Source organism: Ranitomeya variabilis, chromosome 4, assembly GCF_051348905.1.
Source record: "Ranitomeya variabilis isolate aRanVar5 chromosome 4, aRanVar5.hap1, whole genome shotgun sequence".
NCBI classification, from domain to species: Eukaryota; Metazoa; Chordata; class Amphibia; order Anura; family Dendrobatidae; genus Ranitomeya; species Ranitomeya variabilis.
In genome coordinates, this window is record NC_135235.1 from 402,675,809 (window position 1) to 402,698,171 (window position 22,363).

General features: G+C 45.8%; 1 protein-coding gene across 4 annotated transcripts in view; it reads left to right on the forward strand.

Annotated features, from left to right (window-relative positions):
* The window catches only part of LOC143764928 (uncharacterized), a 53,563-nt gene that overhangs the window by 23,661 nt on the left and 7,539 nt on the right, over positions 1-22,363 (forward strand). For 2 of the 4 annotated variants that reach the window (XM_077251048.1, XM_077251049.1), the window contains exon 3: positions 9,063-9,183. The exons of the other annotated variants lie outside the window; for them this stretch is intronic. In XM_077251048.1, the coding sequence (XP_077107163.1) occupies positions 9,063-9,183 (121 nt within the window). The remainder of the gene's footprint in view (positions 1-9,062; positions 9,184-22,363) is intronic. 4 annotated transcript variants of the gene reach the window in all.

Below are 22,363 nucleotides of genomic sequence, written 5' to 3' on the forward strand. Positions count from 1 at the left end.
CATTTTACTTCAGAACCATTTTTGTTAATTTTCACAAGTGTAAAAACAGAAATTTAACCACAAATTTTGTTGTGCAATTTTTCCTGAGTACACAGATACCCCATATGTGGAGGTAAACCACTGTTTGGGCGCACCGCAGAGCTTGGAAGTGAAGGAGCACCGTTTGACTGTTTCAATGCAGAATTGGCTGGAATTGAGATCGGACGCCATGTCGCGTTTGGAGAGCCCCTAATGTGCCTAAACAGTGGAAACCCCCCACAAGTGACACCATTTTGGAAACTAGACCCCCCAAGGAACTTATCTAGATGTGTGGTGAGCACTTTGAACCCCCAAGTGCTTCACAGAAGTTTATAACGTAGAGCCGTGAAAATAAAAAATCGCATTTGTTTTCACAAAAATGATTTTTTCGCCCACAAATTCTTATTTTCACAAGGGTAACAGGAGAAATTAGACCACAAAAGTTGTTGTGCAATTTCTCCTGAGTACGTCGATACCCCATATGTGGAGGTAAACCACTGTTTGGGCGCACCGCAGAGCTTGGAAGTGAAGGAGCACCGTTTGACTTTTTCAATGCAGAATTGGCTGGAATTGAGATCGGATGCCATGTCGCGTTTGGAGAGTCCCTGATGTGCCTAAACAGTGGAAACCCCCCACAAGTGATACCATTTTGGAAACTAGACCCCTTAAGGAACTTATCTAGATGTGTGGTGAGCACTTTGAACCCCCAAGTGCTTCACAGAAGTTTATAACGTAGAGCCGTGAAAATAAAAAATCTCATTTTTTCTACAAAAATGATCTTTTTGCCCCCAAATTTTTATTTTCACAAGGGTAACAGGAGAAATTAGACCACAAAAGTTGTTGTGCAATTTCTCCTGAGTACGTCGATACCCCATATATGGGGGTAAACCACTGTTTGGGCGCACCGCAGAGCTTGGAAGAGAAGGAGTGTCGTTTTACTTTTTCAATGTAGAATTGGCTGGAATTGAGATCGGACGCCATGTCACGTTTGGAGAGCCGCTGATGTGCCTAAACAGTAGAGACCCCCCACATATGACACCATTTTGGAAACTAGACCCCTTAAGAAACTTATCTAGATGTGTGGTGAGCACTTTAAACCCCCAGGTGCTTCACAGAAGTTTATAACGTAGAGCCGTGAAAATAAAAAAATCGCATTTTTTCTACAAAAATGATCTTTTTGCCTCCAAATTTTTATTTTACCAAGGGTAACAGGAGAAAATGGACCCCAGAAGCTGTTGTACAATTTGTCTTGAGTACGCCGACACCCCATATGTGGGGGTAAACCACTGTTTGGGCGCATGGCTGAGCTCGGAAGCAAAGGAGCGCCATTTGACTTTTCAATGCAAAATTGACTGGAATTGAGATCGGACGCCATGTCGCGTTTGGAGAGCCCCTGATGTGCCTAAACAGCAGAAACCCCCCAAAAGTGACCCCATTTTGGAAACTAGACCCCCCATGGAACTTATCTAGATGTGTAGTGAGAACTTTGAATGCCCAAGTGCATCACAGAAGTTTATAATGCAGAGTCGTGAAAATAAAAAATATATATTTTTTAACAATAAAGATTTTTTTAGCCCCCAAGTTTTTATTTTCACAAGGGTAACAAGAGAAATTGGACCCCAAAAGTTGTTGTCCAATTTGTCCTGAGTATGCTGGTACCCCATATGTGGGGGTAAACCACTGTTTGGGCGCACGGCAGAGCTCGGAAGGGAAGGAGCGCCATTTTGGAATGCAGACTTTGATAGAATTGTCTGCGGGCGTTATGTTGCGTTTGCAGACCCCTAATGTACCAAAACAGTAGAAACCCCCACAAGTGACCAAATTTTGGAAACTAGACCCCCTAAGGAACTTATCTAGATATGTGGTGAGAACTTTGAAAGCTCAAGTGCTTCACAGAAATTTATAATGCAGAGTAGTGAAAATAAAAAAATATATTTTTTCCAACAAAAAAGATTTTTAGCCCCCAAGTTTTTATTTTCACAAGGGTAACAGGAGAAATTGGACCCCAAAAGTTGTTGTCCAATTTATCCCGAGTACGCTGATGCCCCATATGTGGGGGTAAACCACTGTTTGGGCGCACGGCAGAGCTCAGAAGGGAGGGAGTACCATTTGACTTTTTTAGCGCAAAATTGGCTGTCGTGTTTGGAGACCCCCTGATGTACCTAAACAGTGGAAACCCCCCAATTCTAACTCCAACCCTAACCCCAACACAGCCCTAACCCTAATCTCAACCCGATCCATAATCCTAATCACAACCCTAACGATAATCACAACCCTAACCCCAAAACAGCCCTAATCTCAACCCTAACCATAACCCTAATCAAAACCCTAAATCCAACACACCCCTAACCCTAATCCCAACCCTAACCCTAATCCCAACCCTAATCCCAAACGTAACACTAATCCCAACCCTAATCCAAACCCTAACCCTAATCCCAACTCTAACCCTAACTTTAGCCCCAACCCTAACTTTAGCCCCAACCCTAACCATAACTTTAGCCCCCGTCGTCACAAAAAAAGTTCAATGTAACCTTTTTTTTGTACGTCGCGTCCGCCATTTCCGCGGATGCGTGGCTGTAACTCTGCCCCCTCCTCCCCAGGACATAGACTGGGCAGCGGATGCGTTGAAAAACTGCATCCGCTGCCCACGTTGTGCACAATTTTCACAACGTGCGTCGGTACATCGGGCCGACGCATTGCGACCGCCCCGTACCGACGCAAGTGTGAAAGAAGCCTAAGGCTACTTTCACACTAGCGTCGTACTCGGCCCATCGCAGTGTGTCGGGCCGACGTACCGACGCTAGCGTTGTAAGCGCCGCACAACGGGTGCAGCGGATGCTGTTTTTTCAACGCATCCGCTGCCCCATTGTGAGGTGCGGGGAGGCGGGGGTGGAGTTCCGGCCACGCATGCGCGGTCGGAAATGGCGGACACGTCGCACAAAAAAGTTACATGTTGTTTTTTTTGTGTCGACGGTCCGCCGAAGCACGACGCATCCGTCGCACGACGGATGCGACATGTGGCAATCCGTCGCAATGCGTCGCTAATGCAAGCCAATGGAGAAAAAACGCATCCTGCAAGCACTTTTGCAGGATGCGTTTTTTCTCCAACGACGCATTGCGACGGAAGCCAAAAAACGCTAGTGTGAAAGTAGCCTAACCCTAACCCTAGCCCTAACCCTAACCCCTAATTTAGCCCCAACCCTAACTCTAACCCTAACCCTAACTCTAACCCTAACTCTAACCCTAACTCTAACCCTAACCCTAATTTTAGCCCCAACTTGTCTTCTCCTGCCGGCCGGCAGATGGCAGCAGATGGCGGGCGCACTGCGCATGCGCCCGCCATGATGAAAAAGCCGGCTGGCAGGAGAAGACAGAAGAGGACCCAGGGACCCCGGGTGAGTATGATAGGGTCCCCGAATCCCCCTATTTCTCTGTCCTCTGATGTGCGATCACATCAGAGGACAGAGAAATAACTGATCGCTTTTTTTTTTTTTTTTTTTTTTTTTTTTGCGGTCGCCGGTAAACTGTTAATTACCGGCGATCGCAAAGCAGGGGTCGGTGCAAACCGACCCCGATCATGTTCTTTGGGGTCTCGGCTACCCCCGGCAGCCGAGACCCCAAAGAACATCCGGGTGCCGGGCGGCGGGCGCACTGCGCGTGCGCCCGCCATTTTTTCCCGGAAAAAAGATGGCGGCGCCCATGGGGAGACACGAGGAGCACCGGGGGAGGTAGGTAAGTATTGGGGGGCTATTGGGGGCCATCGGGGACCACATTTCTCTGTCCTCCGATGTGCGATCACATCGGAGGACAGAGAAATTAAACGGCAAATCGCGTTTTTTTTTTTTGTTGCGACCGCCGGTAAACGGTTAATTACCGGCGATCGCAACTCGGGGGTCGGTAAAAACCCCCCGAATCATGTTCTCTGGGGTCTCGGCTACCCTCGGCAACCAAGACCCCAGAGAAAATCCGACTCTGGGGGGCGCTATTCACTTTTTCCACAGCGCCGTTAATTAACGGCGCTGTGGATTAAGTACCCTTAGCGGCCGCCGTTAAAAGGCGTATCGGCGGTCGTTAAGGGGTTAAAACCAATGGTGTCGTTCAAAAGTACAACCTGTCCTGCAAAAATAAGTCCTCACATGGCCATATTGACCAAAAAAATAACAAAGTTATGGCTCTGGGAAGAAGGGGAACAAAAAACAAACACGCAAAAATGGAAAATGGCCCGGTGATTAACCCCTTTCTGCCATTGGACGTACTATTCCGTCCATGTGGGGTGGGCCCTAATTCCCAAGGACGGAATAGTACGTCCAGCACGATCGGCCACGCTCACGGGGGGAGCACTGCCGATCGCGGCCGGGTGTCAGCTGCCTATCGCAGCTGACATCCGGCACTATGTGCCAGGAGCGGTCACGGACCGCCCCCGGCACATTAACCCCCGGCACACCGCGATCAAACATGATCGCGGTGTGCCGGCGGTACAGGGAAGCATCGCGCAGGGAGGGGGCTCCCTGCGGGCTTCCCTGAGACCCCCGGAGCAACGTGATGTGATCGCGTTGCTGCGAGGGTCTCCTACCTCCTATCCCTGCAGGCCCCTGATCCAAAATGGCCACGGGGCTGCATCCGGGTCCTGCAGGGATTACTTCCGGGTGCCGTGCAGGCTGCAGATGAAAGCTGCAGCCTGCACGGCTGTAAGTGAGATCGGTGATCTGACAGATTGCTGTGCACACTGTCAGATCACCGATCTGTAATGTCCCCCCCTGGGACAAAGTAAAAAAGTTTAAAAAAAAATTCCCACATGTGTAAAAAAAAAATAAAAAAAAATTCCTAAATAAAGAAAAAAAAAAGTACACATATTTAGTATCGCCGCGTCCGTAACGACCCCATCTATAAAACTATATCACTAGTTAACCCCTTCAGTGAACACCGTAAAAAAAAAAAAAAAAAAACGAGGCTAAAAACAACGCTTTATTCTCATACCGCCAAACAAAAAGTGGAATAACACGCGATCAAAAAGACATATAAATAACCATGGTACCGCTGCAAACGTCATCTTGTCCCGCAAAAAACGAGCCGCCATATAGCATCATCAGCGAAAAAATAAAAAAGTTATAGTCCTCAGAATAAAGCGATGCCAAAATAATTATTTTTTCTGTAAAATAGTTTTTATCGTATAAAAGCGCCAAAACATAAAAAAATGATAGAAATGAGGTGTCGCTGTAATTGTACTGACCCGAAGAATAAAACTGCTTTATCAATTTTACCAAACATGGAACGGTATAAACGCCTCCCCCAAAAGAAATTCATGAATAGCTGGTTTTTGATCATTCTGCCTCACAAAAATCGGAATAAAAAGCGATAAAAAAATGTCATGTGCCCGAAAATGTTACCAATAAAAACATCAACTCGTTCCGCAAAAAACAAGACCTCACATGACTCTGTGGACTCAAATATGGAAAAATTATAGCTCTCAAAATGTGGTAACGCAAAAAATATTTTTTGCAATAAAAAGCTTCTTTCAGTGTGTGACAGCTGCCAATCATAAAAATCCGCTAAAAAACCCGCTATAGGGGCGTGGCCTAATCGTGCAGCAGAGCGGTCGCATACTTTGGAAGCTCCTGCCGGGCCTGGGAGTCTTCCTAATTTACCGGCTCCGCAGCGACAATTCTAACCTCAGGAGCGGCTGGAGACACTTTGCCTAACCCAGTGGGCACCTCTGAACGGGAGTCACACCTCGTCTCGGCGCGGGACCGACGGACCTTGGAGGAGAGCGAGTGAAGTGGAGGTGGTGCCGCTATCTTGGCCGACCAGCAGGCTGGGAGCGCTGCGGATCCCAGTGGCGCCGTGAAGGTACAAGCGGCCCCTTGCCTGGACTCCCTCACCCACCTTAGTCCCAGCTCACGCGGTCCGTCGCTGGCTTGTGCCAACGTCTCCTGTGGTCCGGCGTCTCGCGCGGCGCGCTGGACTGTGGCTGCTGGGCCCTGCTTCCGCTCCCTGCCTCCGGTGCTTAGCGGGGAAGAAAGAGGCCGTGCCTGTCGGCGGGACTACGGAGTGGGCTCACCGTCCTCGGCGGCGCTCTGTGCCCCCCTCGACTCGGCGGCTACATCGGAGGGACAGCGCGCCCCTAGGAGCGGGGTGAAGGATCCTTCCCGCCAAGCTTGGCGCCATCTTGGACCCTCCGCATGGTACAGGGGAGAAGAATTCCCGTGGGCTGTACACAGGACAGGATCATTCCCCCTCTATAGCTCGTCTCTGTGCCTACCCCCCTGCTGCCCCATACCCATATATTCAGCATAAATCCCACAAAGTAAAAATCTGTTGGTGGGTTGCATTGGGGAGACAGCTTGACATTGTGCCCTGATCTGGCTGTGCTAATATTCGGGCTGAGCTTTTGTGACATAAACTGGAGATTTTACTGACCTCTTCTAGTACTATATGATCCACTATTTATTATATCTTTTGGATTCTTCAGTAACAACCAGCCTGCCTGATCTTACATAAAAACGCTGGAACAAACATTAAGGGCCGTTGCTGACATCTAGTGGCGAAATTTGGAATAACGCCAGATTTACATTATACTCATTACTCTAAAGGTACTGGGACTCAGCTTACAGGATCTTGTGCCTGTTCCCACTGAAAATCGAGATCTCGGCCCGGGATGGGCTTGCTGATGGGGGACTAGACCGTGTGGGGTGACTCACCCTCCCCCCTGTATCCCACTGCCATTCTAGACACATGGTATTAATCCCAGACATCTATGGGGAAAACCAGAAGGATTCCTGATCAGAAAGCAAACTCAATTGGGGAGACCACCTCTGAGGATATGAAACGCTACTTAAATCCGACCCCCCAGATTAGACACACAAGGTCTGCAATGACACCTACTGCTAATCGCGACAATTCTCCGATAGAGGAGTTAGTGGGTGCACGTAGTTCGCTGGCCGATGACTTCGTAGAGGATAACACGGATTCGGAAGAAATGAGCATCGTAGAACTAAGCAAATATATCAAAGCTCTACCTACAAAAAAAAGATCTCGAGGGTTTTGCCTGTAGGCTTGAAAATTCATATAAACAAGAAATTCACAACCTACAGAACTACACGAATAGAGGATGTAGAAAAAACCCAGGAGAACATCTTCCGAGAATTGCAAGCTCATAGAGACATCTTAATAGACCATACTCTTAAGCTAGAAGACATATCATCTGGCATGGAAGACCTCGAAAACCGCAATAGACGAAATAACATTCGTATACGAGGTCTACCAGAATCTATTGGCTACACTGATCTAGACCGCACAGTACAAAGAATCTTCCTGGACTTGCTGGATGATAGGGGGGACAACTCAATTGAGTTTGATAGGATCCATCGCTCTCTGGGTCCCAAACCCACTTCTGACACACGTCCACGCGACGTCATATGCAGGATTCACTATTACAGGATTAAAGATGCCATAATGATGGCTGCCAGGAAAAAAGAAGTTGTCCGATTTGAGGGTCATCAAATTCTAATTCTTTCAGACTTATCCAGACGCACCCTACTGCTGCGCAGAGCACTGAAACCATTACTGGCAGAACTTAAAAAGAAAGACATCCCATACAGATGGGGGTTTCCTTTTCAATTAACAGCGTTTAAAGGAGGCAAAACGGCTTCTTTTCGAAGATTATGTGATTTGTCTACTTTCCTGGGCACCTTCGAACTTCCCATGGTGAATCTCCCTGAGTGGCCCGTGAGTCCGATGCTTCCGGAAGCTCCACCAAAATGGCTCAAGGTCCAGCAGGCCAAAAAACGAGATAATAAGCGTTCTTCAACTGATCCGCCATGAGAACTCCTTGTTTTTGCTCGTGTGTCCTGGTGGGTGGGTCCTGCCTATTGATAGAGAGGGCTCCACGCGACGGCTTTTATAGTCTGGTTTTTCTCCTTTATCTGTCCTGCTAGACATGGTTGTCTGGCTATCACTGCATAGTTATATCCTGTTAACACGTTATTTTTATATTCTTAGTTTCTCATGTGCAGATGTCGCGGACCGGGGGAAGTCCTAGGTTCGTAGAAGGAGTTCTCCCTCCAAACCCCCTCCCCCCCCCCCCCCTTTTCCAGTTGTTTCCCTTTTTCTCACCCCCCCCCTTCTTTTTTCCCTTTCTTTTCTTCCTTCTCCCTCTTCTCTCCTTCTTTTTCCCTCCGTTCCCCGCCCCCCCCCCCCCCCCTTTTTTTTTTTTTTTTTTTTTTTTTTTTTTCCCCTTCTCACTTATTCGGGAGATTTGCATGCATAAATAGGCCTATATCAATATTTTCTATAGCATATAAACAGCCTCGACTTTACACCTTGTTATCTGCACAGATAATTACTTGCCTTGTTTTCATATACAATGTTTATGGATAGTAGTGTTGACATGTGTCCAATTGTTATCCTTTATGTTCTTTGGGGTTGGGGGGGGGGGTTCATGGTCCCTCTTTGGGCTTCCTTCCCTTTGGCTGGGTTCTCGGGTAGTATGCTACCAGAACGCGTCTTAGCGTTACAAGAATCACTGAGCCTAGGCTCCATTGTAACTATGGTCGTGTTTCATTTTTTTTTTGTTGTTTCTTCCTCTTTCTACTCTACACTCTTCCCCTTTCTTCTCCTTCCTAAATGTCTCTTACTCATGCGGGTATTTCTCTCGGGTGGACCGATGAAAATTTGCCGTATCGTGAGGCATTTGGACCATGGGTAAATTAAGGTTTTGCTCCTTTAATGTAAAGGGGCTAAATATCCCTGAAAAAAGAAGGCAGGTTCTATACACAAGCCACAAACAGCAAGTTTCGGTCTTAATGCTACAGGAGACCCATTTTAAGACTGGGGTTGTTCCTCTATGTACTTCAAAATATTATCCCAAATGGTACCACAGTTCCAATCCTTATGCTAAGTCCAAAGGGGTTTCGATAGCTTTCCATAAAAATTTTATGCCTGAAGTGCTGAGTTCCTTAATAGACCCAGGCGGTAGATATGTGTTTTTAAAAATTTCCTGTGATACACGTCAATTGGTCTTAGCTAATGTTTATTTCCCGAATCAGGGTCAGCAAAGTTTCGGTGCGGAGTGTGGGAGGCTCCTCGGGGAGTTTGCTGGCTCCTCTCCTGTGATACTGGGGGGCGATTTCAACATCCCCATGAACCCAACGGTAGACGTCTCTTTGGGTAAGACTTCCTACTCACTTTTTTCTATTAGCCGGATCCGCAAGCAAATGCGCGATATGAGATTAGTAGACATATGGAGGGTTCTCCACCCTAACACAAGGGATTACAGCTTTTTCTCACAAGTCCACAACATATATAGCAGAATTGATTATTTTTTTATTTCACACAACTTATTGGATCTCCCAGTGGAGGCAGAGGTGGGTTCGATCCTGTGGTCGGATCATGCACCGATTTATTTTTCAATTCTGCTTCATTCTAACATAAAACCGGGATTTTCATGGCGCCTTAATGAGAACTTGCTCCAGGATACGTTATGCAAAGCCGATGTGGTGAAGGCGATTTCTAACTTTGTAACAGATCACGAGGGGGATTCCACATCCCCCTCCTGTGAAATGGGAGGCTCTAAAAAGCGTAATACGGGGTGTTCTCATTTCGCATAGTGCACGCCTGAAGAGGGAGAGGGTTGCGGAAATAATTAAACTATCAGACCAAATCAATAAATTAGAAACGCAACACAAAAGAGATCTTAATGATGTCACGTTTGCACATCTGTTTACAGCTAGGCAAAAGTTGCTCGCCCTATTAGACCAAAAATCACGATACCTCAGGGAAAGGCTCCAAAATCGCTTTTATCAATTTGGAAATAAAAGTGGCAAGATTCTGGCTAGATGTATTAATCCACGCGGTCCAAACACATTTATTCCCTTTATTAAAAATGGGAGGGGGGAAAAGGTGCACAACACCAGGGACATCATTTCGGGTTTCAGTGACTATTATAAAGACTTATATAACATAGAGGGTCACTATAAAGATATGTCCTCATCCTCACTCCATAATAAAATTAATACATATCTTGGTCAAAACAATATACCCCTTCTATCGGAAGATAAGGTACTGGATCTAGAAAGGGAATTTACTCTGGAGGAGGTATTGGAAACTATTAAAGATCTGAAGCAGGGGAAAAGCCCAGGTCCAGATGGGTATTCAGCTGGTTTTTATAAGTTATTTTCCACATCATTGAGCCCGATCTTCCTTGCAATGTGCAATTCTGTTTCCTCCGGCGGTTCATTTCCTCCTCAGGCTTTAGCCGCCCACATCACGGTCTTGCCAAAACCGGATAAGGATCCCTCGTTATGCAATAACTATCGTCCAATATCCCTAATAAATCTAGACGTAAAAATCTATGCAAAAATGATTGCAAACAGATTGAGTCCTCTCCTTCAGGACTTGATAAATCAGGACCAGGTGGGCTTTGTCCCGGGTAGGGAAGCACGGGATAACACCATACGGACTATCTCTTTGATAGACCAGGTGGGGCGGGAGGGGGGAGTTCCTATGTGTATCCTGTCGATTGACGCCGAAAAGGCCTTCGACCGGGTGCATTGGGAGTTTCTATTCCAGGCTTTGAGGGGGATTGGCTTAGGAGAAAACATGCTACATAGAATTAAGGCCCTGTATACCTCCCCTAGTGCCCAGGTAAAGGTAAATGGCGTCCTCTCTGAGGCGTTTGCAATTAGGAATGGCACGAGGCAGGGGTGCCCACTTTCCCCTCTCCTGTACATTTTGTCAATGGAATATCTGGCCACCGCCATACGCAATAATCCCTCAATCAGGGGAGTTAAACTAAGATCGGAGGAACATAAGTTAGCGCTTTTTGCCGACGATATCCTTTTATATATTACTTCCCCTATAACTAGTATACCAAATATTATATCAGAATTAACAAAATTTGGACATCTAAGCAATTTTAAAATTAACTCCCACAAATCAGTGATTTTAAATATATCACTACCATTATCTGAGGTGGGTCAGTTACGCGCCTCCTTCCCGTTTGGGTGGCGCTTTGACTCGCTTACGTATTTAGGGATCAAAATAACAGCCAAAACCTCCGGCCTGTACGACGCAAACTTTAAAACGGCGTTACTAAAAGCGGAGCGGGATCTGGAGAGGTGGCATAAGCTTCAATTGTCCTGGTTTGGCAGAGTCAACGTAATCAAGATGGACTTGTTGCCACGTCTTTTATATTTTTTCCAGACTATCCCATTATACCTTCCTGCCTCCTTCTTCTCGCGTCTTAAGAAGGCGGTCATCCGACTTGTCTGGGCCCACACCAGATCACGAATATCATATTTTGTCTTGAGTAGACCCAAGAAGGTGGGGGGAGTTGGCCTACCAGACCTTTTGGTTTATAGTCGTGCCTCAATAGGAACCTGCATTCTAGATCTATACCATAGCAGAATTAATAAGAAGTGGGTTGGTCTGGAGGGTGATCTTGTTGATGGGGATCCTCAGACAATATTATGGGGGGGGGGGGGGCCTAGCTTACCCTTCATGACTAGAAACATGCTCATGCTTGTCCGGCAGAGTGGCAGGAATATAAAAACTTCTACATCCCCGGGACCACTAACACCAATATATGACAACCCTCACTTTCCTGCAGGGCTTCGTAGGGAGACATACCTGAACAGGAACAGGGCTTCAAGGCCTATCATACATGACTTCATAGATCAGACTGGTATTAAGCCCTTACATGAAATTTATCAGGGGGGGGAGCCTCCTGAGGGCTCCTGGTTCTTCTATGAGCAGTTAAAAAGCTTTATAGGCGCGACATTCAAACATAATAAGTCCATGGGAACACTGACCCCTTTCGAGAGAATTTGTCTCACCGGGGAGCCCCCGACCCGCAAGGTCTCCTTGTTGTATAATCTTTTTCAGGAGAGTCAAACCCCAACACATGATTTCCCAGGGTTCTTTTCGAGATGGGAGGACGACCTGGGGAGGTCTTTGTCTCGAGAGGAGAGGGACAAGATTTTATTATTTACTTTTAGGACCTCGCTGTCTGCTGTGTCACAGGAGAGGAGCTACAAGGTTCTGTCGAGGTGGTATAGATGCCCTTGCCGGGTTCATGCTATGTTCCCGGTGATCCCAGATATCTGCTGGGGATGTACAACAGAAAAGGGGACATATGTCCATATCTGGTGGGAGTGCCCGCCTGTAAAGAAACTGTGGATGTTAGTCTTTGATCTCTATAATAAATTATCTATTCGCAAATTACAGCCCACGGTAGAATTAGCCCTTTTGTCTCTGTGTGACCTATCGATCTCTGGGTTTAAGAGGAGTCTTCTCAGACACTTTCTCACAGCAATCAGGAACTTGATCCCCCGATACTGGAAGCAGGATCGTTGCCCCTCGGGCTCTGACTTTGTTACGGAACTGAATGATATTTACAGAATGGAACAATTGATAAACCAGTCCACTGGGCATCCTGAAAAATTTTATAATGTTTGGGCTCCGTGGATTGTATTCAGGGAGACCCCGGAGTTGGACATGTGGTTATCTGGATTTTAATTTACATGCGACACCACCCCGGACGCGTCCACAATGTGGATGCTATCTCTTTATCTCAACTTGCCACCATGGCTTGAATCAATATCAGCTCTATATTGGCTTCCCCATTGCTTCATGGGGACTGGGACTCACCCGAGGGAGGGCCCGCATTCCCCATACTCATCACACCCTTTTATTTTTACCCGCATTTCCCTCTTTCCCCCTTCTTTCCTCTTTCCTTTAACTTTCCCCTTCTCTAGCTGCCCTTTCTACTTTGTGTCATTTTCTTTTAAAACAAATGACTTAATATATTAAGTCACGTTTAGTTTTCCTCGTTATTGTTCATGTGCTATAATAATAAAAGTTATTATTATCATAAAGATTGTGATAACATTGGCATTGGCCAATAACACTCGGACACTGCTGGGACTTCATCTCTATGTTTGAATTATGGGTTGTACCTTATTGCTTTGACCAATTGTGTTTCAGCTTTGTTCCATTTCTGTATTGTTCATATGCTTCAATAAACTTGATTTATACAAAAAAAAAAAAAACCCGCTATAAAAGTAAATCAAACCCCCCTTCATCACCCCCTTAGTTAGGGAAAAATAAAAAAATTTAAAAAATGTATTTATTTCCATTTTACCGTTAGGGCTAGGGTTAGGGCTAGGGTTAGGGCTAGGGTTAGGGTTAGGGTTGGGGCTAGGGTTAGGGTTGGGGCTAGGGTTGGGGCTAGGGTTAGGTTGGGGCTAGGGTTAGGGTTGGGGCTAGGGTTAGGGCTAGGGTTAAGGCTACAGTTAGGGTTGGGGCTAAAGTTAGGGTTAGGGTTGGGGCTAAAGTTAGGGTTAGGGTTTGGATTACATCTACGGTTGGGAATAGGGTTGGGATTAGGGTTAGGGGTGTATCTGGGTTAGAGGTGTGGTTAGGGTTACCGTTGGGATTAGGGTTAGGGTGTGTTTGGATTAGGGTTTCAGTTATAATTGGGGGGTTTCCACTGTTTAGGCACATCAGGGGCTCTCCAAACGCGACATGGCGTCCGATCTCAATTTCAGCCAATTCTGCGTTGAAAAAGTAAAACAGTGCTCCTTCCCTTCCGAGCTCTCCCGTGCGCCCAAACAGGGGTTTACCCCAACATATGGGGTATCAGCGTACTCGGAACACATTGGAGAACAACTTTTGGGGTCCAATTTCTCCTGTTACCCTTGGGAAAATACAAAACTGGGGGCTAAAAAATAATTTTTGTGGGAAAAAAAATATTTTTTATTTGCATGGCTCTGCGTTATAAACTGTAGTGAAACAATTGGGGGTTCAAAGCTCTCACAACACATCTAGATGAGTTGCTTAGGTGGTCTACTTTCCAAAATGGTGTCACTTGTTTTTTTTTTTACTGTTCAGGTACATTAGGGGCTCTGCAAACGCAATGTGATGCCTGCAGACCATTCCATCTAAGTCTGCATTCCAAATTGCAACATATGGGGTATCAGCGTACTCGGAACACATTGGACAACAACTTTTGGGGTCCAATTTCTCCTGTTACCCTTGGGAAAATACAAAACTGGGGGCTAAAAAATAATTTTGGGGGGAAATTTTTTTTTTTTAATTTTCACGGCTATGCGTTATAAACTGTAGTGAAACACTTGAGGGTTCAAAACTCTCACAACACATCTAGATGAGTTGCTTAGGGGGTCTACTTTCCAAAACGGTGTCACTTGTGTTTTTTTTTTACTGTTTAGGTACATTAGGGCTCTGCAAACGCAATGTGACGCCTGCAGACCATTCCATCTAAGTCTGCATTCAAAATGGCGCTCCATCCCTTCCGAGCCCTACCATGCGCCCAAACAGTGGTTCCCCCCCACATATGGGGTATCAGCGTACTCAGGACAAATTGGACAACAACTTTTGGGGTCCAATTTCTCCTGTTACCCTCGGGAAAATACAAAACTGGGGGCTAAAATATAATTTTTGTGGGAAAAAAATGTTTGTTTTATTTTTACGGCTCTGCATTATAAACTTCTGTGAAGCAGTTGGTGGGTCAAAGTGCTCACTACACCTCTAGATAAGTTCCTTAGGGGGTCTACTTTCCAAAATGGTGTCACTTGTGGGGGGGTTTCAATGTTTAGGCACATCAGTGGCTCTCCAAACGCAACATGGGGTCCCATCTCAATTCCTGTCAATTTTGCAGTGAAAAGTCAAACGGCGCTCCTTCCCTTCCGAGCTCTCCCATGCGCCCAAACAGTGGTTTACCCCCACATATGGGGTATCAGCGTACTCAGGACAAATTGTACAACAACTTTTGGGGTCCAATTTCTTCTCTTACCCTTGGGAAAATAAAAAATTGGGGGTGAAAAGATAATTTTTGTGAAAAAATATGATTTTTTATTTTTACGGTTCTGCATTATAAACTTCTGTGAAGCACTTGGTGGGTCAAAGTGCTCACCACACCTCTAGATAAGTTCCTTAGGGGGTCTACTGTTGTGAATTTGCTTTTTGCTCCCTCTAGTGGTTACTAGTTTTTTGACTCTGGTTTTTCTGTCATTCCTTTTATCCGCACCTGGGTCGTTAGTTAGGGGTGTTGCTATATAAGCTCCCTGGACCTTCAGTTCAATGCCTGGCAACGTAGTTATCAGAGCTAGTCTGCTGTGCTCTTGTCTACTGATCCTGGTTCCAGTTATATCAGCTAAGTCTGCCTTTTGCTTTTTGCTATTTGTTTTGGTTTTGTATTTTTGTCCAGCTTGTTCCAAATCTATATCCTGACCTTTGCTGGAAGCTCTAGGGGGCTGGTGTTCTCCCCCCGGACCGTTAGACGGTTCGGGGGTTCTTGAATTTCCAGTGTGGATTTTGATAGGGTTTTTGTTGACCATATAAGTTACCTTTCTTTATTCTGCTATCAGTAAGCGGGCCTCTCTGTGCTAAACCTGATTCATTTCTGTGTTTGTCATTTCCTCTTACCTCACCGTCATTATTTGTGGGGGGCTTCTATCCAGCTTTGGGGTCCCCTTCTCTGGAGGCAAGAAAGGTCTTTGTTTTCCTCTACTAGGGGTAGCTAGATTCTCCGGCTGGCGCGTGTCATCTAGAATCAACGTAGGTATGATCCCCGGCTACTTCTAGTGTTGGCGTTAGGAGTAGATATATGGTCAACCCAGTTACCACTGCCCTATGAGCTGGATTTTGTATTCTGCAGACTTATATGGTCAACCCAGTTACCACTGCCCTATGAGCTGGATTTTGTATTCTGCAGACTTCCACGTTCCTCTGAGACCCTCGCCATTGGGGTCATAACAGTTTGCCAGGCCAGTATTAAATGTTTAATGCATTGCAGAAGAGGGATTATAAGAAAGAAGATTCTGAGTTTTTTTTTTTTTTTTTTTTTTTCTTCTTACCCTTTACCTCAGAGTGGCTATGCTTGCTGCAGACATGAATGTCCAGACCTTGATTACAAGTGTGGACCAGCTGGCTACTCGTGTGCAGGGCATACAAGACTATGTTATCAGAAATCCTAGGTCAGAACCTAAAATACCGATTCCTGAACTGTTTTCCGGAGACAGGTTTAAGTTTAGGAATTTCGTGAATAATTGTAAATTGTTTTTGTCCCTGAGACCCTGTTCATCTGGAGATTCTGCTCAGCAAGTAAAAATTGTTATTTCATTCTTACGGGGCGACCCTCAGGATTGGGCTTTTTCACTGGCGCCAGGAGATCCGGCATTGGCTGATCTTGATGCGTTTTTTCTGGCGCTCGGTTTACTTTATGAGGAACCCAATCTTGAGATTCAGGCAGAAAAGGCCTTGCTGGCTATGTCTCAGGGGCAAGACGAGGCTGAAGTGTATTGCCAAAAATTTCGGAAATGGTCCGTGCTGACACATTGGAACGAGTGTGCACTGGCCGCTAATTTTAGAAATGGCCTTTCTGAAGCCATTAAGAATGTTATGGTGGGTTTTCCCATTCCCACAGGTCTGAATGATACTATGGCACTGGCTATTCAAATTGACCGGCGGTTGCGGGAGCGCAAAACCGCAAATTCCCTCATGGTGTTGTCTGAACAGACACCTAATTCGGTGCAATGTGATAGAAAAACCGCAAATTCCCTCATGGTGTTGTCTGAACAGACACCTGATGTGATGCAATGTGATAGAAAAACCGCAAATTCCCTCATGGTGTTGTCTGAACAGACACCTGATTTAATGCAATGTGATAGAATCCTGACTAGAAATGAGCGGAAAATTCATAGACGCCGGAATGGCTTGTGCTACTACTGTGGTGATTCTACACATGTTATCTCAGCATGCTCTAAACGTATAGCTAAGGTTGTTAGTCCTGTCGCCGTTGGTAATTTGCAACCTAAATTTATTCTGTCTGTAACTTTGATTTGCTCACTGTCATCTTATCCTGTCATGGCGTTTGTAGATTCAGGTGCTGCCCTGAGTCTCATGGATCTCTCATTTGCTAAGCGCTGTGGTTTTACTCTTGAACCATTAGAAAATCCTATTCCTCTTAGGGGTATTGATGCTACACCATTGGCAGCAAATAAACCGCAGTATTGGACACAGGTTACCATGTGCATGACTCCTGAACACCGCGAGGTGATACGTTTCCTGGTTTTACATAAAATGCATGATTTGGTTGTTTTAGGGCTGCCATGGTTACAGACCCATAATCCAGTCCTGGACTGGAAGGCTATGTCAGTCTCAAGTTGGGGCTGTCGTGGTATTCATGGGGATTCCCTGCCTGTGTCTATTGCTTCTTCTACGCCTTCGGAAGTTCCGGAGTATTTGTCTGATTATCAGGATGTCTTCAGTGAGTCTGAGTCCAGTGCACTGCCTCCTCATAGGGACTGTGACTGTGCTATAGATTTGATCCCAGGCAGTAAGTTTCCTAAGGGAAGACTGTTTAATCTGTCGGTACCTGAACATACCGCTATGCGTTCATATATCAAGGAGTCTCTGGAGAAAGGACATATTCGTCCGTCTTCTTCCCCTCTTGGTGCGGGATTCTTTTTTGTGGCAAAAAAGGACGGATCTTTGAGACCTTGCATTGATTATCGGCTTTTAAATAAGATCACTGTCAAATTTCAGTATCCTTTACCGCTGTTGTCTGACTTGTTTGCCCGGATTAAGGGTGCCAAGTGGTTCACCAAGATAGACCTTCGTGGTGCGTACAACCTTGTGCGCATTAAGCAAGGTGATGAATGGAAAACCGCATTCAATACGCCCGAAGGTCATTTTGAGTACTTGGTGATGCCTTTTGGGCTCTCCAATGCGCCTTCAGTTTTTCAGTCCTTTATGCATGACATTTTCCGGAAGTATCTGGATAAATTTTTGATTGTTTATCTGGATGATATTTTGTTTTTTTCTGATAATTGGGATTCGCATGTGGAGCAGGTCAGGTTGGTCTTTAAAATTTTGCGTGAAAATTCTTTGTTTGTCAAGGGCTCAAAGTGTCTCTTTGGTGTACAGAAGGTTCCCTTTTTGGGGTTCATTTTTTCCCCTTCTGCTGTGGAGATGGACCCAGTCAAGGTCCGAGCTATTCTTGATTGGACTCAGCCCTCGTCAGTTAAGAGTCTTCAGAAGTTCTTGGGCTTCGCTAACTTCTACCGTCGTTTTATTGCTAATTTTTCTAGCATTGTGAAACCTTTGACGGATATGACCAAGAAGGGCTCCGATGTAGCTAACTGGGCTCCTGCTGCCGTGGAGGCTTTCCAGGAGTTGAAACGCCGGTTTACTTCGGCGCCTGTTTTGTGCCAGCCTGACGTCTCACTTCCCTTTCAGGTTGAGGTGGATGCTTCGGAGATTGGGGCAGGGGCCGTTTTGTCGCAGAGAGGCCCTGGTTGCTCTGTTATGAAACCTTGTGCCTTTTTCTCTAGGAAGTTTTCGCCTGCCGAGCGAAATTATGATGTGGGCAATCGGGAGTTGTTGGCCATGAAATGGGCATTTGAGGAGTGGCGTCATTGGCTCGAGGGTGCTAAGCATCGTGTGGTGGTCTTGACTGATCACAAAAATCTGATGTATCTCGAGTCTGCTAAACGCCTTAATCCGAGACAGGCCCGCTGGTCATTGTTTTTCTCCCGCTTTGATTTTGTTGTCTCGTATTTACCAGGTTCAAAGAATGTGAAGGCCGATGCTCTTTCTAGGAGCTTTGTGCCTGATGCTCCTGGAGTCGCTGATCCTGTTGGTATTCTTAAAGATGGAGTTATCTTGTCAGCTATTTCTCCGGATCTGCGACGTGTGTTGCAGAGATTTCAGGCTGATAGGCCTGAGTCTTGTCCACCTGACAGATTGTTTGTCCCGGATAAGTGGACCAGCAGAGTCATTTCCGAGGTTCATTCCTCGGTGTTGGCAGGTCACCCGGGAATTTTTGGCACCAGAGATCTGGTGGCCAGGTCCTTTTGGTGGCCTTCCTTGTCAAGGGATGTGCGGTCATTTGTGCAGTCCTGTGGGACTTGTGCTCGAGCTAAGCCTTGCTGTTCTCGTGCCAGCGGTTTGCTCTTGCCCTTGCCTGTCCCGAAGAGACCTTGGACACATATCTCCATGGATTTCATTTCTGATCTTCCGCTATCTCAGGGCATGTAAGTTATCTGGGTGATATGTGATCGCTTCTCCAAGATGGTCCATTTGGTTCCCTTGCCTAAGCTGCCTTCCTCTTCCGATCTGGTTCCTGTGTTTTTCCAGAACGTGGTTCGTTTGCACGGCATCCCTGAGAATATTGTGTCAGACAGAGGATCCCAGTTCGTTTCCAGGTTCTGGCGATCCTTTTGTAGTAGGATGGGCATTGATTTGTCGTTTTCGTCTGCTTTCCATCCTCAGACTAATGGACAGACGGAGCGAACCAATCAGACTTTGGAGGCTTATTTGAGGTGTTTTGTCTCTGCTGATCAGGACGATTGGGTGACATTCTTGCCGTTGGCTGAGTTTGCCCTTAATAATCGGGCTAGTTCCGCCACCTTGGTTTCGCCTTTTTTCTGCAACTCTGGTTTCCATCCTCGCTTTTCTTCGGGTCATGTGGAGCCTTCTGACTGTCCTGGGGTGGATTCTGTGGTGGATAGGTTGCAGCAGATCTGGAATCATGTGGTGGACAACTTGAAGTTGTCACAGGAGAAGGCTCAGCGCTTTGCCAACCGCCGCCGCGGTGTGGGTCCCCGACTACGCGTTGGGGATTTGGTATGGCTTTCTTCCCGCTTTGTTCCTATGAAGGTCTCCTCTCCCAAATTTAAACCTCGTTTTATTGGGCCTTACAAGATATTGGAAATCCTTAATCCTGTATCTTTTCGTCTGGATCTTCCTGTGTCGTTTGCTATTCACAATGTATTTCATAGGTCCTTGTTGCGGCGGTACATTGTGCCTGTAGTTCCTTCTGCTGAGCCTCCTGCTCCGGTGTTGGTTGAGGGCGAGTTGGAGTACGTGGTGGAGAAGATCTTGGATTCTCGCCTCTCCAGGCGGAGGTTTCAGTACCTGGTCAAGTGGAAGGGCTATGGTCAGGAGGATAATTCCTGGGTGGTCGCCTCTGATGTTCATGCGGCCGATTTAGTTCGTGCCTTTCATGCCGCTCATCCTGATCGCCCTGGTGGTCGTGGTGAGGGTTCGGTGACCCCTCACTAAGGGGGGGGTACTGTTGTGAATTTGCTTTTTGCTCCCTCTAGTGGTTACTAGTTTTTTGACTCTGGTTTTTCTGTCATTCCTTTTATCCGCACCTGGGTCGTTAGTTAGGGGTGTTGCTATATAAGCTCCCTGGACCTTCAGTTCAATGCCTGGCAACGTAGTTATCAGAGCTAGTCTGCTGTGCTCTTGTCTACTGATCCTGGTTCCAGTTATATCAGCTAAGTCTGCCTTTTGCTTTTTGCTATTTGTTTTGGTTTTGTATTTTTGTCCAGCTTGTTCCAAATCTATATCCTGACCTTTGCTGGAAGCTCTAGGGGGCTGGTGTTCTCCCCCCGGACCGTTAGACGGTTCGGGGGTTCTTGAATTTCCAGTGTGGATTTTGATAGGGTTTTTGTTGACCATATAAGTTACCTTTCTTTATTCTGCTATCAGTAAGCGGGCCTCTCTGTGCTAAACCTGATTCATTTCTGTGTTTGTCATTTCCTCTTACCTCACCGTCATTATTTGTGGGGGGCTTCTATCCAGCTTTGGGGTCCCCTTCTCTGGAGGCAAGAAAGGTCTTTGTTTTCCTCTACTAGGGGTAGCTAGATTCTCCGGCTGGCGCGTGTCATCTAGAATCAACGTAGGTATGATCCCCGGCTACTTCTAGTGTTGGCGTTAGGAGTAGATATATGGTCAACCCAGTTACCACTGCCCTATGAGCTGGATTTTGTATTCTGCAGACTTATATGGTCAACCCAGTTACCACTGCCCTATGAGCTGGATTTTGTATTCTGCAGACTTCCACGTTCCTCTGAGACCCTCGCCATTGGGGTCATAACAGTCTACTTTCCAAAATGGTGTCACTTGTGGGGGGTTTCAATGTTTAGGCACATTAGTGGCTCTCCAAACGCAACATGGCGTCCCACCTCAATTCCTGTCAATTTTGCATTGAAAAGTCAAACGGCGCTCCTTCCCTTCCGAGCTCTCCCATGCGCCCAAACAGTGGTTTACCCCCACGTATGGGGTATCAGCGTACTCAGGACAAATTGTATAACAACTTTTGGGGTCCAATTTCTTCTCTTACCCTTGGGAAAATAAAAAATTGGGGGCGAAAAGATCATTTTTGTGAAAAAATATGATTTTTTATTTTTACGGTTCTGCATTATAAACTTCTGTGAAGCACTTGGTGAGTCAAAGTGCTCACCACACCTCTAGATAAGCTCCTTAGGGGGTCTACTTTCCAAAATGGTGTCACTTGTGGGGGGTTTCAATGTTTAGGCATATCAGGGGCTCTCCAAACGCAACATGGCGTCCCATCTCAATTCCAGTCAATTTTGCATTGAAAAGTCAAATGGCGCTCCTTCGCTTCCGAGCTCTGTCATGCGCCCAAACAGTGGTTTACCCCCACATATGGGGTATCGGCGTACTCAGGACAAATTGTACAACATCTTTTGGGGTCCATTTTCTCCTGTTACCCTTGGTAAAATAAAACAAATTGGAGCTGAAGTAAATTTTGTGTGAAAAAAAAGTTAAATGCTCATTTTTATTTAAACATTCCAAAAATTCCTGTGAAACACCTTAAGGGTTAATAAACTTCTTGAATGTGGTTTTGAGCACCTTGAGGGGTGCAGTTTTTAGAATGGTGTCGCACTTGGGTATTTTCTATCATATAGACCCCTCAAAATGACTTCAAATGAGATGTGGTCCCTAAAAAAAAATGGTGTTGTGAAAATGAGAAATTGCTGGTCAAATTTTAACCCTTATAACTCCCTAACAAAAAAAAATTTTGGTTCCAAAATTGTGCTGATGTAAAGTAGACATGTGGGAAATGTTACTTATTAAGTATTTTGTGTGACATATCACTGTGATTTAATTGCATAAAAATTCAAAGTTGGAAAATTGCAAAATTTTTAAAATTTTCGCCAAATTTCCGTTTTTTTCACAAATAAACGCATGTAATATCAAATAAATTTTACCACTATCATGAAGTACAATATGTCACGAGAAAACAATGTCAGAATCACCGGGATCCATTGAAGCGTTCCAGAGTTATAACCTCATAAAGGGACAGTGGTCAGAATTGTAAAAATTGGCCCGGTCCATAACGTGCAAACCACCCTTGGGGGTGAAGGGGTTAAGGGGTTAACACATACCACAATTCATGATGCACAGATGCAGCAGAGAAATATAGGTATAGTACAGTGCCAAAGATTTAACTTATTGTATTTTTCAGACTATATGACACACAGGACCTTAAGACGCACCCCAAATTTTCAGGAGT